General features: G+C 42.2%; 1 protein-coding gene across 3 annotated transcripts in view; it reads right to left on the bottom strand.

Annotated features, from left to right (window-relative positions):
• Positions 1-13,868, bottom strand: part of LOC111144158 (XPC complex subunit, DNA damage recognition and repair factor) — a 53,396-nt gene that overhangs the window by 10,098 nt on the left and 29,430 nt on the right. For 2 of the 3 annotated variants that reach the window (XM_022498330.1, XM_022498332.1), the window contains exons 8-10: positions 3,654-3,743; positions 1,924-2,793; positions 933-1,093 (exon numbers count right to left, since the gene is read on the bottom strand). In XM_022498330.1, the coding sequence (XP_022354038.1) occupies positions 933-1,093; positions 1,924-2,793; positions 3,654-3,743 (1,121 nt within the window). The remainder of the gene's footprint in view (positions 1-932; positions 1,094-1,923; positions 2,794-3,653; positions 3,744-13,868) is intronic. The other variant, XM_022498333.1, reaches the window with a different exon arrangement.

Here is a 13,868-nt window from a genome sequence, read left to right as displayed (position 1 = left end):
CTTCTAGCTCTAGCCATGTCATTGCAAATGAAAGATTTCATTTTTTGATGGCTGAATAGTACTCCATTGTAATTTCTTTCTATTGCTATTTTCCTAAAAGGTCTGCTTCTATTTTTCTTTCTTTCTCACCTTAAATTGACATTAAAATTTTTTGTTTTAGGGGAACCTGGGTGATGCCATTGGTTAAGCGTCCGACTCTTGATTTCTGCTTAAGCCATGATCTCAGGGCTGTGAGATGGAGCCCTGCTTTGGGCTCTGTGCTCAGCAAGGAGTCTGCTTCAAACTCTTTCCCTCTGCCCCTACCCTGCGTGCATGCTCTCTCTCAATAAATGAATAATCTTTAAAAAGTATCTTTTGTTTTAATTTTGTATGTATTTTACGTTCTTCTTCTCTTATTCCCTTCCCCTCTTCTTCTGCCATTTTTTTTAGTGTGGACAAAATATATACAAAATATACCATTTTAACCATTTCTAAGTGTGCAGTTCCGTGGTGTTAAGTACATTTACGCTGTTGAGTAACTGTCCCCACCACACACCTCCAGAACTTTTCCATTTTCCCAAACAGAAGCTCTGTCCCCATTAAAATATCTACTCCCTTTAATTTTCATGATCAAATCTTATATTTTCTTCTTTTGTATGTTTGTAACTTACATTTTAGGGATGTATTTCCTATTGTCCCATATAAACCTTGTCATACTTTTCAATTTTTCCCCCCTCTTTTGCACCTGCTGGTCTTTTAACCCTTGTTTTCATCTTCAAGCCTGAATCCCTTCTACATGTGCCCCCATGGGACGGCGCACACATACACACACCATAAAGCTCATCCCGTTTGACATAAGGGCTGACATAAGCAGCACTCCCCGCCCCCATCCAGGAGCCTGATAGTCCCAGGACATCGGGAAGCCCACAGGGCCACCAAGCTGCCTCACGCACCTGGAGTAGACAGCTTCTCCACGACAATAGCCAAGAATCGCAGCTGTCTCAGGGTAGATGGCCTCGTATTTCAACAGATGCCTCTTCAGCGCATACAGAGGGTGGTTCTTGTATGTGCCAATGACAGTAGGCAAAGGCTGGCCCAGGTGCTTTGCCTGGAACTGCAAAGGCCAGAGAGATAATGCTGAACACGTCTGGAAGAGGAGGGGAGGTCTGAGGCAGGCGAGCCGTAGACCACCTTGTTCAGGAAAACAGTGAAGCAGAGGTTTCATGAGCACCAATAACCATAACATTGCACCTGCAGTCTGGTTCTAGGCAGGTTTTAGATAAAGCATGGAATCGCGGGGCTTGTGGCAACTGTGAAAAGTCATCTAACCTATTCATTCTCAGTGCTTGGACACCCTGGCCAACCCAAGCAGGTTAGTGCCTGCTCTTGTCCTCAGGGAAGACACATGGTTTTCTTCAGGAAGGCCTTACCTGCTCTGTGATGGGGGTCCACTTGGGTCTACTTGACCCTACTCTCCCAGGAAACTCCAATGGGCCATTGGCACCGTGTCTCTCCTTGCCCTCCTGTGACAAACACTCATTCTTTTAGTACTTCTTTCAGGATTCTGATTTCTCAGTGGACAATTCCACATGGGGCTCAAATAGGGCAGGGAGACACACGGCCACCATATTCATGAGTTTGGTCTTCTTTCACTCAGAGCAATTTATATGACTACATAAATTGTTTTAGAGCTCCAAATTTACAACTAGAAGGTAACTAAAAGTGTGCTGCATAATGGCCAGATAGACGTGGGTTCAAATACCAAAGCAGTTAATCTCTCAGAGCCTCCATTTTTAACTGGTAAAATCAAGGCAAAAGCCATCCCAGGTCTATAGTATTGTGAAAATTCCAGATCACACACAAAGATACCCCCACCACATGGGACCGGGCATATACAAGGGGCACCAAGATGGGCCGTCAAGCCCACAGCAGCCGAGGCCTTACCTCTGAGTCTTCCTTCTTCTCCCTCTCCACCAACGGACTCTGGTATGGTCTCAAGGTTTCAGCCCACCACTTGGCATCAACCCGGCACTTGCGGGTCGCAGTCATCCAGTCTGGATCGTACCTCTGGGTAACATCCCGGACCCAGCCATCACCGTCGATGCCCACCACATAGGTCATGGGCTTGGTGGCATACTTGTAACAGGACAGAGCCTGGCCCACCACACCATGCACACAGTCCACACACACCCACTTTTCCTCTTGCTCACAGAACACCTCTAGCCACTGGTCTACACCAGCTGCTTTCCCTCTTTCTGCCCCCTCACCATCACTGGAGATTTTCTTGCCTCGTTTACTCTTACTGCTTGAAGAGCTCGTGGATGCTGCTGGGAAGCCAGGATGCTTAGGGTGCCTTCTACGCTGGGTCCTGGAGTCACTCCTGGACCCTGCCTTTGATCTCTGCCTGGGAAGGCCAGGCTCAGAATCCTCATCAGATGAATGATGGGCTTCCCCACTGGAGAGCTCGAAGTCAGAACCGCTACTACCCTTGTCACTCCCACTCTCTTCTTTATAAGACACCCTGGAGGCCACCTGCCGCTCTCGGCCATGCCGACATCTCTGGGTATCCTCCTGCTGCCCTCCTGCCTTGTGCTCTTCTTCCCTGCTGGAGGGCCCTCTCTGTTTCTTCCTGACTGTAGCTGCTTTGCTCCTCTTCCCTTTGGCACTTGGACGGCCAGGGCCCTTAGATGATGTGACCTCTTCTCTGGTTCCTTGGCTGGTCTTGGGTTTGGTTTGGCTTTCTAGAACTGGGCTGCAAGTTTCCAAGGAGCCTCCAGCACCTTCCGCAGATGTCGCCTTTGGAGCTTTCTTTCCCTGAAACAGAAGAGGAAACTATGTTTTTCCTTTCTGTGCTCATATGATAGAGATCCTATACTCTGCCAGGGCTAAATCACTGGCTATAGAACCAGCATACACAGGATGTCCCCAGCTCAGACAGGGTAGGGCAGGGCCAATAATCCTTTAGAAATGTAAGAATGTATTCACTAAAATCTGTGGTATCTTACCTAAGCCACAAAGTAACTCTTTGCACTCTAGAACCTGGTGGAGGGGCAGGGGTGTGAACACAGGAAACACAGGAACCTGGTTTCCAACTCCAGTTCTGCTTCTCATTCATTATGTGTTCCAGTCAACTATATATACATTTATTTACATTTTCTCAAATATTTATTTATTACATATAGGTAAAACTCTGAGTCAGTTTCCTCAGTAATAGTACCCACCTTGCACATAACATGCCTTGCAAATAAATACTGATGGACTTAATAAACTTGCTGCATTAAGATGATGGAATTAAATCCACCTCTGGACCACTAAGTCTCGAGATTACCAACAGTGCAGCTCGTCTAGTGCCAAGCCTCCTCCTCAGGTAACAGTAGAAGGCAGAGTCCTTCATCCCTTACTGTTCAGCGCAGCCAAGGAGGAGGAAGGGGCCATTCTGCTGTGTCACAAGGCAGAAACTAACCCACCAGGCAGCTAGGACCTCTCTTGGGCCCCTCTGTGCCCTCTGTGCCACTGGAGACCAGTCTTCCAAACATTGGGGTGAGCAAGGTAGGCTCCAAGGGGCCCACGCTCCATAAATGCCGACCCATAAAAGTAGTCCAATGACCAATTTTTTTGTTATAGGATAATTTCTCCCTCCCCACTGAGCCAACTGCCCTTTAGGAGAACCCCACCTTTGCTGGGGGTAACTTCAGAGGAATCGGCTGCAGAGACAGAACCAGTCGGGTCGAGAGCTGTAGGGCCCGGAGGATCAGTAAAAATATCTGTGGGGAAAAAGAATGATACATTTATCCTAAGAAAAGAATGGAGGTTTTAACTAAATTCACGGTATTTGTTGTGGTAGTTTTTTTTTTAGAATACGGAAAAGTTAGAAACAACCAAACAATAGGTGCCTAAAACCCTGAACACTACTAAAAATGATGCCAAACAGGTATCTCTTTATAGAAAAATGGGAAGATGTTCACTACATCTCAGAGAAGTTTGGTTTTTAATGTGTTATGTTAAATTTCATTAAAAAAAAAAAAAAAAACTGGGGTGCCTGGGTGGCTCAGTGGGTTAAAGCCTCTGCCTTCGGTTCAGATCGTGATCCCAGGGTCCTGGAATCAAGTCCCACATCAGGCTCTCTGCTCGGCAGGGAGCCTGCTTCCCCCTCTCTCCCTCTGCCTGCTTCTCTGCCTACTTGTGATCTCTATCTGCCAAATAAATAAATAAAATCTTAAAAAAAATACGTAATTGTTTAAAAAAAAAACTGACAAAAAGAATAACTCTTGGAACAAAAAAGCAACCATATTCTGGAAGGTAGGAAGTGCAGAAAAATGAATATGAGGTGACAGAAGGGAAGATAGGTCGCGGGGGGAGGGGCCGGCTCTCCGCAAGCCGCAGAGCACCAGCGCACACAGTCAGAACTTTTAGAAGTTTGCTCCACTGAGGGACGATGCTCCAGAGGCTAAGTGTGGGGGGTGGAGCCCTCGCAGGGACAGTGTGGTCTCAGGTCCTGTGGGGTCACAGAACAACCCAGGATGCCTGAGTGTGGCACAGCCCCCAAGTATCTGAGTAGGAAAGTAGGCGACAGAGACAGAGCTGAGGAGTGGGCACTCAGCTCAGGGTTGCCATAAACCATAATCTTGGGCACAGTCGGGCAACTGCTCTTCATGCAGGAACCCCACAAGTGGCAGATCCAGGGAGCAACCCACCCTTCCTCCACCAGGAGGAGAGGCACGGGAGCATGCTGCAGGAATCTGCTGTGTTTGGAGACTCTAAGCAGGGCCACGCACCAGAGATAGAAACGCTCAGTCACAGGCTGGGTGAGCCTGGAGTGCAACGGAGATCAGGGAAACAGGAGGGACTGACTGCTTTTCTCTGAGGGTGCACTGAGGAGTGGGGCCCTGAGCTCTCGGAGCCTGGCCCCTGGCAAAGGCGGTACAATTCTACCTCCGGCAAGGACATTTTGGAGAATCACTGCAACAGGCCCCTCCTCCAGAAGATCACTAACAACACCCAGCCAAAAACCAAGTTTAGCCATCAATGACAACTGTGGAACTCCAGAGCGAGGGGAATGCAGCACATACAATTCCTGGCTTTTTTGTACCAGGATTCTTTAGTCACTGCAAGTTAAATGTTCTAAATTTTATTTTTCTCTAACTCTATTGTTTTATAATTTTTCCTTTACTATTTTAACTACTTTATCTTATCAATACCTTTTTAAAAACCTTTTTTAATTTTCACTGTTTTATTCATATTCTATCCCTTCCCTGTATTTAACCTTATTTTTTGGATACACGTAAGTTTTCCTTTCTTTAATTCTAGGATACGGTTTCTTCTAACAGATCGAAAAATACCTTAAATCTAGCATATGGCTTCCTTCTACTCTCTAGCCTGATGACATTCTTTTTTTTTTTTTTTCAAGTGACTTCTCATCAATTCCTTTTTTAGAATCATTTTTAATTTTCAACTTTACAATTAGAATCCATCCCTTCGTTGTGTTTACCCTTATAATTTTATATACATATTCTTTCTCTAAAATTTTGGCAGTTTCTTCTAACAGACCAAAATATACCAAAAATCAAGTGTGTGACTTTATTCTATTCATCAGTGTAATCTTGTGTGTGTTTGTGTGTGTGTATAAATACATATATATTCTTTTCTCCTTTCTTCTCCCTCTGGCTTCAGGTCTCTTCTGATTTGGTTAGTGTACATTTTTCTGGGGTTGTTGCTATTACACTTTTAGTATTGTGCTCTCCCATTCATCTATTCTTATCTGGATAAAATGTCAAGGCGGAAAAACTAACCTCAAAAAAAAAAAAAAAAAAGAACAAGAGGCAGTACTGATGGCTAGGGACCTAATGAATATGGACATTAATAAGATGTCAGAACCAGAGTTCAGAAGGATGATTATCTAGATGGATGCTAGCGGGGCTTGAAAAAAAGCACACAAGATACTAGAAAATCCCTTTCTGGAAAAATGAAATAACAAAAATCTAACCAAGTTAAAATCAAAAAAGCTATTAATGAGGTGCAATAAAAAATGGAGGCTCTTACTGCTAGGATAAATAAGACAGAAAAGAGAATTAGTGATATATAAAACCTAATGATGGAGAATAAAGAAGCTGAGAAAAAGACAGAGAAACAACTACTGGACCATGAGGAGAGAATTACAGAGATAAGCGATAACATAAGACAAAACAGTATTAGAAGAATTGGATTCCCAGAAGAAGAGGGGTGAGCAGAATGTATACTGGAACAAATTATAGAAGAGAACTTCCCTAATTTGGGGACGGAAACAAGCATCAAAATCCTGGAGGCACAGAGAACCCCCCTCAAAATCAATAAAAATGGGTCCACACTCTGTCATATAAGAGTAAAATTTACAAGTCTCCGTGGCAAAAAGATAATCCTGAAAGTAGCTCGGGACAAAAGGTCTATAATCTACAATGGTAGAAATATTACATTGGCAGCAGACTCTTCCACAGAGACCTGGCAGGCCAGAAAGGACTGCCATGATATATTCAGAGCACTAAATGAGAAAAACATGCAGCCAAGAATACTATATCCAGCTAGGCTGTCACTGAAAATAGGAGAGATTAAAAACTTCCAGGACAAACAAAACCTAAAAGAATTTGCAAACACCAAACAAGACCTACATGATATATTGAAAGGGGTCCTCTGAGCAAACAGAGAGCCTAAAAGTGACAGACCAGAAAGAAACAGAGACAATATACAGTAACAGTCACCTTACAGGCCATACAGTGGCACTAAATTCGTATCTTTCAGTAGTTACCCTGAATGTAAATGGGCTAAATGCCCCAAGCAAAAGACACACGGTATCAGAATGGATAAAACAAACAAGACCTATTGATACACTGTTTACAAGAAACTCATTTTAGACCCAAAGACACCTCCAGATTTAAAGTGAGGGAGTGGAAAACAATTCACCATGCTAATGGACATCAAAAGATAGCTGGGGTGGCAATCCTTTTATCAGATAAATTAGATTTTAAGCCAAAGACTATAATAAGAGCTGAGAAAGGACACTATATCATACGCAAACGGTCTGTCCAACAAGAAGATCTAGCAATTTCAAATATCTATGCCCCTAACATGGGAGCAGCCAACTATATATACCAATTAAAAACAAAATCAAAAAAACACATCGACAACAATACAATAATAGTAGGGGACTTTAACACCCCCCTCACTGAAATGGACAGATCATCTAAGCAAAAGATCAACAAGGAAATAAAGCCTTTAAATGACACACTGGACCCGATGAACCACACAGATATATTCAGAACATTCCATCCCAAAGCAACAGAATACGCATTCTTCTCTAGTGCACATGGAACATTCTCCAGGAGAGATCACATCCTGGGTCACAAATCAGGTCTCAACTGGTACCAAAAGACAGGGATCACTCCCTGCCTATTTTCAGACCACAGTGCTCTGAAACTAGAACTCAACCACAAGAGGAAAGTTGGAAAGAACTCAACTACATGGAGGCTAAAGAGCATCCTACTAAACGATGAGTGAGTCAACCAGGAAATTAAAGAAGAATTTTTAAAAGTCATGGAAACAAATGAAAATGAAAACACAACTGTTCAAAATCTTTGAGACACAGCAAAGGCGGTCCTGAAAGTATACAGCAATATAAGCCTTTCTCAAGAAACAAGAAAATCTCAAGTACACAACCTAACCCTACACCTAAAGGAGCTGGAGAAAGAACAGCAAAGAAAGCCTAAACCCAGCGGGAGAAGAGAAATAATCATCAGAGCAGAAATCAATGAAATAGAAACCAAAAGAATACTAGAACAAATCAAACAAACTAGGAGCTGGTTCTTTGAAAGAATTAATAAGATTGATAAACCCCTAGCCAGACTTATCAAAAAGAAAAAAGAGAAGGGACCCAAATTAATAAAATCATGAGTGAAAGAGGAGAGATCACAACCAACACCAAAGAAATAAAAACAATTACAGGAACATATTATGAGCAACTATACACCAGCAAATTTGACAACCTGGAAGAAATGGATGCATTCCTAGAGACCATATGAACTACCACAACTGAACCAGGAAGAAGTAGAAAACCTGAACAGACCCATAACCAGTAAGGAGATTGAAGCAGTCAATAATAATCTCCCAACAATCAAGAGCCCAGGGCCAGACGACTTCCCAGGGGAATTCCACCAAACATTTAAAGAAGAATTAACGTCTATTCTCCTGAAACTGTTCCAAAAATCAGAAACAGAAGGAAAACTTCCAAACTCATTTTATGAGGCCAGCATTACCTTGATCCCAAAACTAGACAAAGACCCCATCAAAAAGGAGAATCACAGACCAATATCCTTGATGAACACAGTAGCAAAAATTCTCAACAAAATACTAGCCAATAGGATCCAACAGTACATTCAAAGGATTATTCACCACGACCAAGTGGGATTTATTCCTGGGCTGCAACGGTGCTTCAACACCCACGAATCAATCAGTATGATACAATGCATTATTAAAAGAAAGAACAAGAACCATATGATACTCTCAATAGATGGTGAAAAAGCATCTGACAAAGTACAGCATCCTTTCTTCATCAAAACTGCTCAAAGAGTACAGAGAGAGGGTACATACCTCGATATCATCAGAGCCATTTATGAAAAACCCACAGTGAATATCATCCTCAATGGGGAAAAAACTGAGAGCTTTTCCCCTAAGGTCAGGAACACGACCTTAGGGCTGTCCACTATCACTACTGCTATTCAAATAGTACTAGAAGTCCTAGTCTCAGCAATGAGACAACAAAAAGAAAGAAAATGCATCCTAATAAGCAAAGAAGTCAAACTCTCACTCTTTACAGATGATATGATACTTTATGTGGAAAACCCAAAAGACTCCACTCCAAAACTACTAGAACTCATACAGGAATTCAGTAAAGTGCAAGACATAAAATCAATGCACAGAATTCAGTTGCATTTCTTTTTTTTTTTAAGATTTTATTTATTTATTTGGACACAGAGAGAGAGATCACAAGTAGGCAGAGAGAGAGAGAGAGGAAGGGAAGCAGGCTCTCTGCTGTGCAAAGAGCCCAATGCGGGGCTCGATCCCAGGACCCTGGGATCATGACCTGAGCCGAAGGCAGAGGCTTTATCCCACTGAGCCACCCAGGTGCCCCTTCAGTTGCATTTCTATACACCAACAACAAGACAGGAGAAATTAAGGAGTTGATCCCATTTTTTGGACCCAAAACCATAAGATACCTAGGAATAAATCTAACCAAAGAGGCAAACAAAGCATCTCTGAAAACTATAGAGTACTCACAAAAGAAATTGAGGAAGACACAAAGAAATGGAAAAACGTTCCATGCTCATGGAAGAACATTGTGAAAATGTCTATGTTACCTAGAGCAATCTACACATCTAATGCAATCCTTATTAAAAAACCATCAATTTTTTTCAAAGAAATGGGGCAAATAATCCTAAAATTTAAATGGAACCAGAAAAGACCCCAAATAGCCAGAGGAACACTGAAAAAGAAAAACCAAAGTTGATGGCATCACAATTCTAGGCTTCAAGGTCTATTACAAAGCTGTAATCATTAAGACAATATGGCACCGGCACAAAAAGAGACATATACGTCAACTGAACAGAACAGAGAGCCCAAAAATGGACCCTCAACTCTATGGTCAACTAATCTTCGACAAGGCAAGAAAGAATGTCCATGGAAAAAACACAGTCTCTTTAACAAATGTGTTGGGAAAATTAGACAGCCACATGCAGAAGAATGAAACTGAACCACTTCCTTACACCACACATAAAAATAGACTCAAAATGAATGAAAGACCTCAATGTGAGACAGGAATCCATTAAAATCCTTGAGGAGAACACAGGCAACAAACTCTTCGACCTCAGCCACAGCCAACTTCTTCCCAGACACATCTTCAAAGGCAAAAGTAAAAACGAACTATTGGAACTTTATCAAGATCAAAAGCTTTTGCACAGCAAAGGAAACAGTCAACAAAACCAAAAGACAACTGACAGAATGGGAGAAGATATTTGCAAATAATGTATCAGATAAAGGGCTAGCACCCAGAAATCTACAAAGAAATCAGATAAAGGGCTAGCACCCAGAAATCTACAAAGAACTTATCAAACTCAACACCCAAAGAACAAATAATCCAGTCAAGAAATGGGCAGAAAACATGAATAGACATTTCTGCAAAGAAAACATCCAAATGGCCAACAGACACATGAAAAAGTGCTCAACATCACTCAGCATCAGGGAAATACAAATCAAAACCACAGTGAGACACCACCTCACACCAGTCAGAATGGCTAAAATTAACCAGTGAGGAAATGACAGGAGTTGGCGAGGATGCAGAGAAAGGGGAACCCTCCTACACTGTTGGTGGGAATGCAAACTGGTCCAGCCTCTCTGGAAAACAGTATGGAGGTTCCTCAAAAAGTTGAAAATAGAGCTACCCTACGACCCAGCAATTGCACTACTGGGTATTTACCCTAAAGATACAAAGGCAGTGATCCAAAGGGGAATGTGCACCTGAATGTCTAGCAGCAATGTCCACAATAGCCAAACTATGGAAAGAACCTAGATGTCCATCAACAGAAGAATGGATAAAGAAGATGTGATATATATATATACAATGGAATACTATGCAGCCACCAAAAAAAATAAATCTTGCCATTTGCAATGACATGGAAGGAACTAGACGGTATTATGCTAAGCGAAATAAGTCAATCAGAGAAAGATAATTATCATATGATTTCACTGATATGAGGAATTTGAGAAACAAGACAGAGCATCATAGGGGAAGGGATGAAAAAATGAAACAAGATGAAACCAGAGAGGAAGACAAACAATAAGAGACTCTTAATCTCAGGAAACAAACTGAGAGTTGCTGGATGGAAGGGGAATAGGAGGGTTGGGGTGACTGGGTTATGTGCATCGGAGAGGGTACGTGCTATGGTGAGAAAAAATAAATAAAATAAAAGAATTAAATGAAGTATCACTTTGAGAAGAAAAAGTACAAAACATCATTATCACCAGATCTCCAAAGCCTATTCCGTTTACAATTTTTCCCCATAAACAAGTCTTTCCACCAGAAGCTGCAGTTCTAAAAATTCTGCTACCCTGTAAGGAGGGGAGTCTTCTCATCAGAATGAACCTCCAAAATGGCAAGCGATTAAGCATCTGAGCAAGATCTTCCAGGCAGACATCAGTGTCTCCTGAGTCACTGTAACGCCTCACTGAGAAGGCCAGAAACAGGAGGGCGTATTTTGAGACGCTGTATCATAGCGAAAAAAATAATAATTTTTGCGTATTTATTCTGGAGTTCCATGTTGGGGGGAGAATGAGAAAATAACAGAGAGACCCAAATTGAAGGACACTCTACAAAATTCCTAAGCAGTACTCTGAAAAGTGTCAAGGCAGGAAGGATGAGGGAAGACCCAGAAACTGTCAGAATGGAGGAGACAAAGGAGTCATGATGGCTAAAGGCAATCAGAAGTAAGCCAGACACCAACAGCCAACTGCTTTTTGACATGGGTACCAAGGCCATACAATCCCCGTTGAAACACTTGTCTTCAACCAGTGTGAAGATAACACAATAAACAACTGGAAGAACAGTCTCCTCAACCAACGGGGCTGGGACAACTCGATATTCACATGCAAAAACGAGGGAGTCAAACACCGGCCTCACATCATATATAAACATTAACTCAAAATGGATGAAAGGACTCAAAATGGATGTTAGAGCTGAAACTGTAAAACTCTTAGAAGAAAACATAAGGGGGAAAATTAGATTTGACACTAGATTCTTAGATATGACACCAAAAGTATAAGGAATAAAAAAAATAGAAAAAGCAGACTTCATCAAAATTAAAACTTTTGTGGCTCAACAGACTTTCTCCAGAAAGGGAAAAGACAACCTCCAGAATAGGAGAAGATATTTGCATGTATCTGAGAGTGGATTAGTATCTTGAATATAGAAAGAACCCTCACAACTGAACAACAAAAAGATGAAGAACACAACCAAAAAATGGGCATAGGATTTGAACAGGCATTTCGATTTGAACAGGCATTTCTCTTGAGAAGATATATAAATGGCTAACAAGCACAGAAGACGGTAACATCATGAGTCACCAGGGAAATGTAAATCCAATCCACAATGAGCCAGCACTTCCCACCTATTAGGATGGCTAGAATAAAAAATAAAAAAGGAAACTACAAGTGTTAGAAAGATCTGGAGACACTGGAACCCTTGTATGTTGCTGGTGGGAATGTAAAATGCGGCAGCCGCCGTGGAAAAGTTTGACAATTATTCAGAAGTTAAACATAAAATGACCTAGTAGCTTTACTCCTAGGTATATACCCAGAGAATGGAAAACAAGTACTCAAGTACATACGCGTTTATGGTAGTACTCCTTACAACTGCCAAGAGGGGAAAACAACCTAAACGTCCATCAACTGACGAATACACAAAATGTGGTCTATTCATACAATAAAATAGTATTCAGCCATGAAAAGGAACAAAGGGCTAACATAAGCTACAACTTAGATAAACCTTGAAAAAGCTACACTTAGTGAAAGAAGTCAGACACAAAAGGTCACATAGGATACTTCTTCCACATAAAACATCCAGAATACATAAATCCATTAGGGAGAGAAAGCAGATTGTGGCTGTGGTGCTTGAGGGAGAGAGAGGAGGGAGTAGAATGGGGAGTAATTATTTAATGGGCATACGGTAGCCTCTTAGGGGGTAAAATAATTTGGAAATACACACAGGAACTGAGTTTTGGAGGATAATACTCAAATATTAATGCTTTTCCCTGGATGGTGGTATTACGGCATCATCACTGGCTATGTCAGATATCTTAGACTTTTTTTTTTTTAAAGATTTTATTTATTTATTTGACAGAGAGAGATCACAAGCAGGCAGAGAGGCAGGCAGAGAGGGAGAAGGAAGCAGGCTTCCCGCCAAGCAGAGAGCCCAATGCGGGGCTTGATCCCAAGACCCTGAGACCATGACCTGAGCCAAAGACAGAGGCTCAACCCTCTGAGCCACCCAGGTGCCCCATCTTAGACTTTTTTAAAGTGAATCAGAAGAGAGATAAAGATGCCAGTTGTTTGGGCTTTTAAGAACCAAGAAGCCTGGTCTCCTTCCCTAAACAAACAGAAAACATATGTAATGAACAGGAACCTTCTGGAAATAAAGCCGTATTTCTACCTCTATTCTTGGCAGACAGAACTCTCCTGACTGCACCACTGCCAGCCAATATCATTTCTCAAATCGGAAGATAAGGAAATGCTTCCTGATGGATTTCAGCAGACAAGGTTTGAAAAAACATTTCCTATGGACTTCTGAACATAATTTTTGAATAGTTAAGGGAAACAAGGCTAGGGCACCTACCAAAAAGTAAGTGTTTACAACCCCAGGACACCAAGCAACTGAAAGAGTGCAGGCTTTCCACCCATATACTGGTCCCAAACCGGACTCTAGTTGCTTACCAGCAGAATGACCCTGAGAAAGTTCTTTGGCCTCCTTGAGCTTCTAAATGTATTTTTTATTTCACAAGGCCTGAATAAGGAAGAACATGGAAAACTCTGGAATGGTATCTGGCACGTGACTGCCATGGCCATTAGCCCCCAGCTTTTTTTTTAGCACTAAAAAACTGTGCCAGGGCACCTGGGTGGCTCAGTGGGTTAAGCCTCTGCCTTCAGCTCAGATCATGATCTCAGGATCCTGGGATCGAGCCCTGCATCAGGCTCTCTGCTCAGCAGGGAGCCCACTTCCCCCCCCCGCCCCCACTCTGCCTACTGCTCTGCCTATTTGTGATCTCTCTGTCAAACAAATAAATAGAATCTTTGAGATGGAGAGGAGAAAGGAGTTG

This window comes from Enhydra lutris, unplaced genomic scaffold (assembly GCF_002288905.1).
Source record: "Enhydra lutris kenyoni isolate GAN:26980312 unplaced genomic scaffold, ASM228890v2 scaffoldscaffold10, whole genome shotgun sequence".
Lineage (NCBI taxonomy): Eukaryota > Metazoa > Chordata > Mammalia > Carnivora > Mustelidae > Enhydra > Enhydra lutris.
This window is presented reverse-complemented; position numbering and strand designations above follow the sequence as displayed.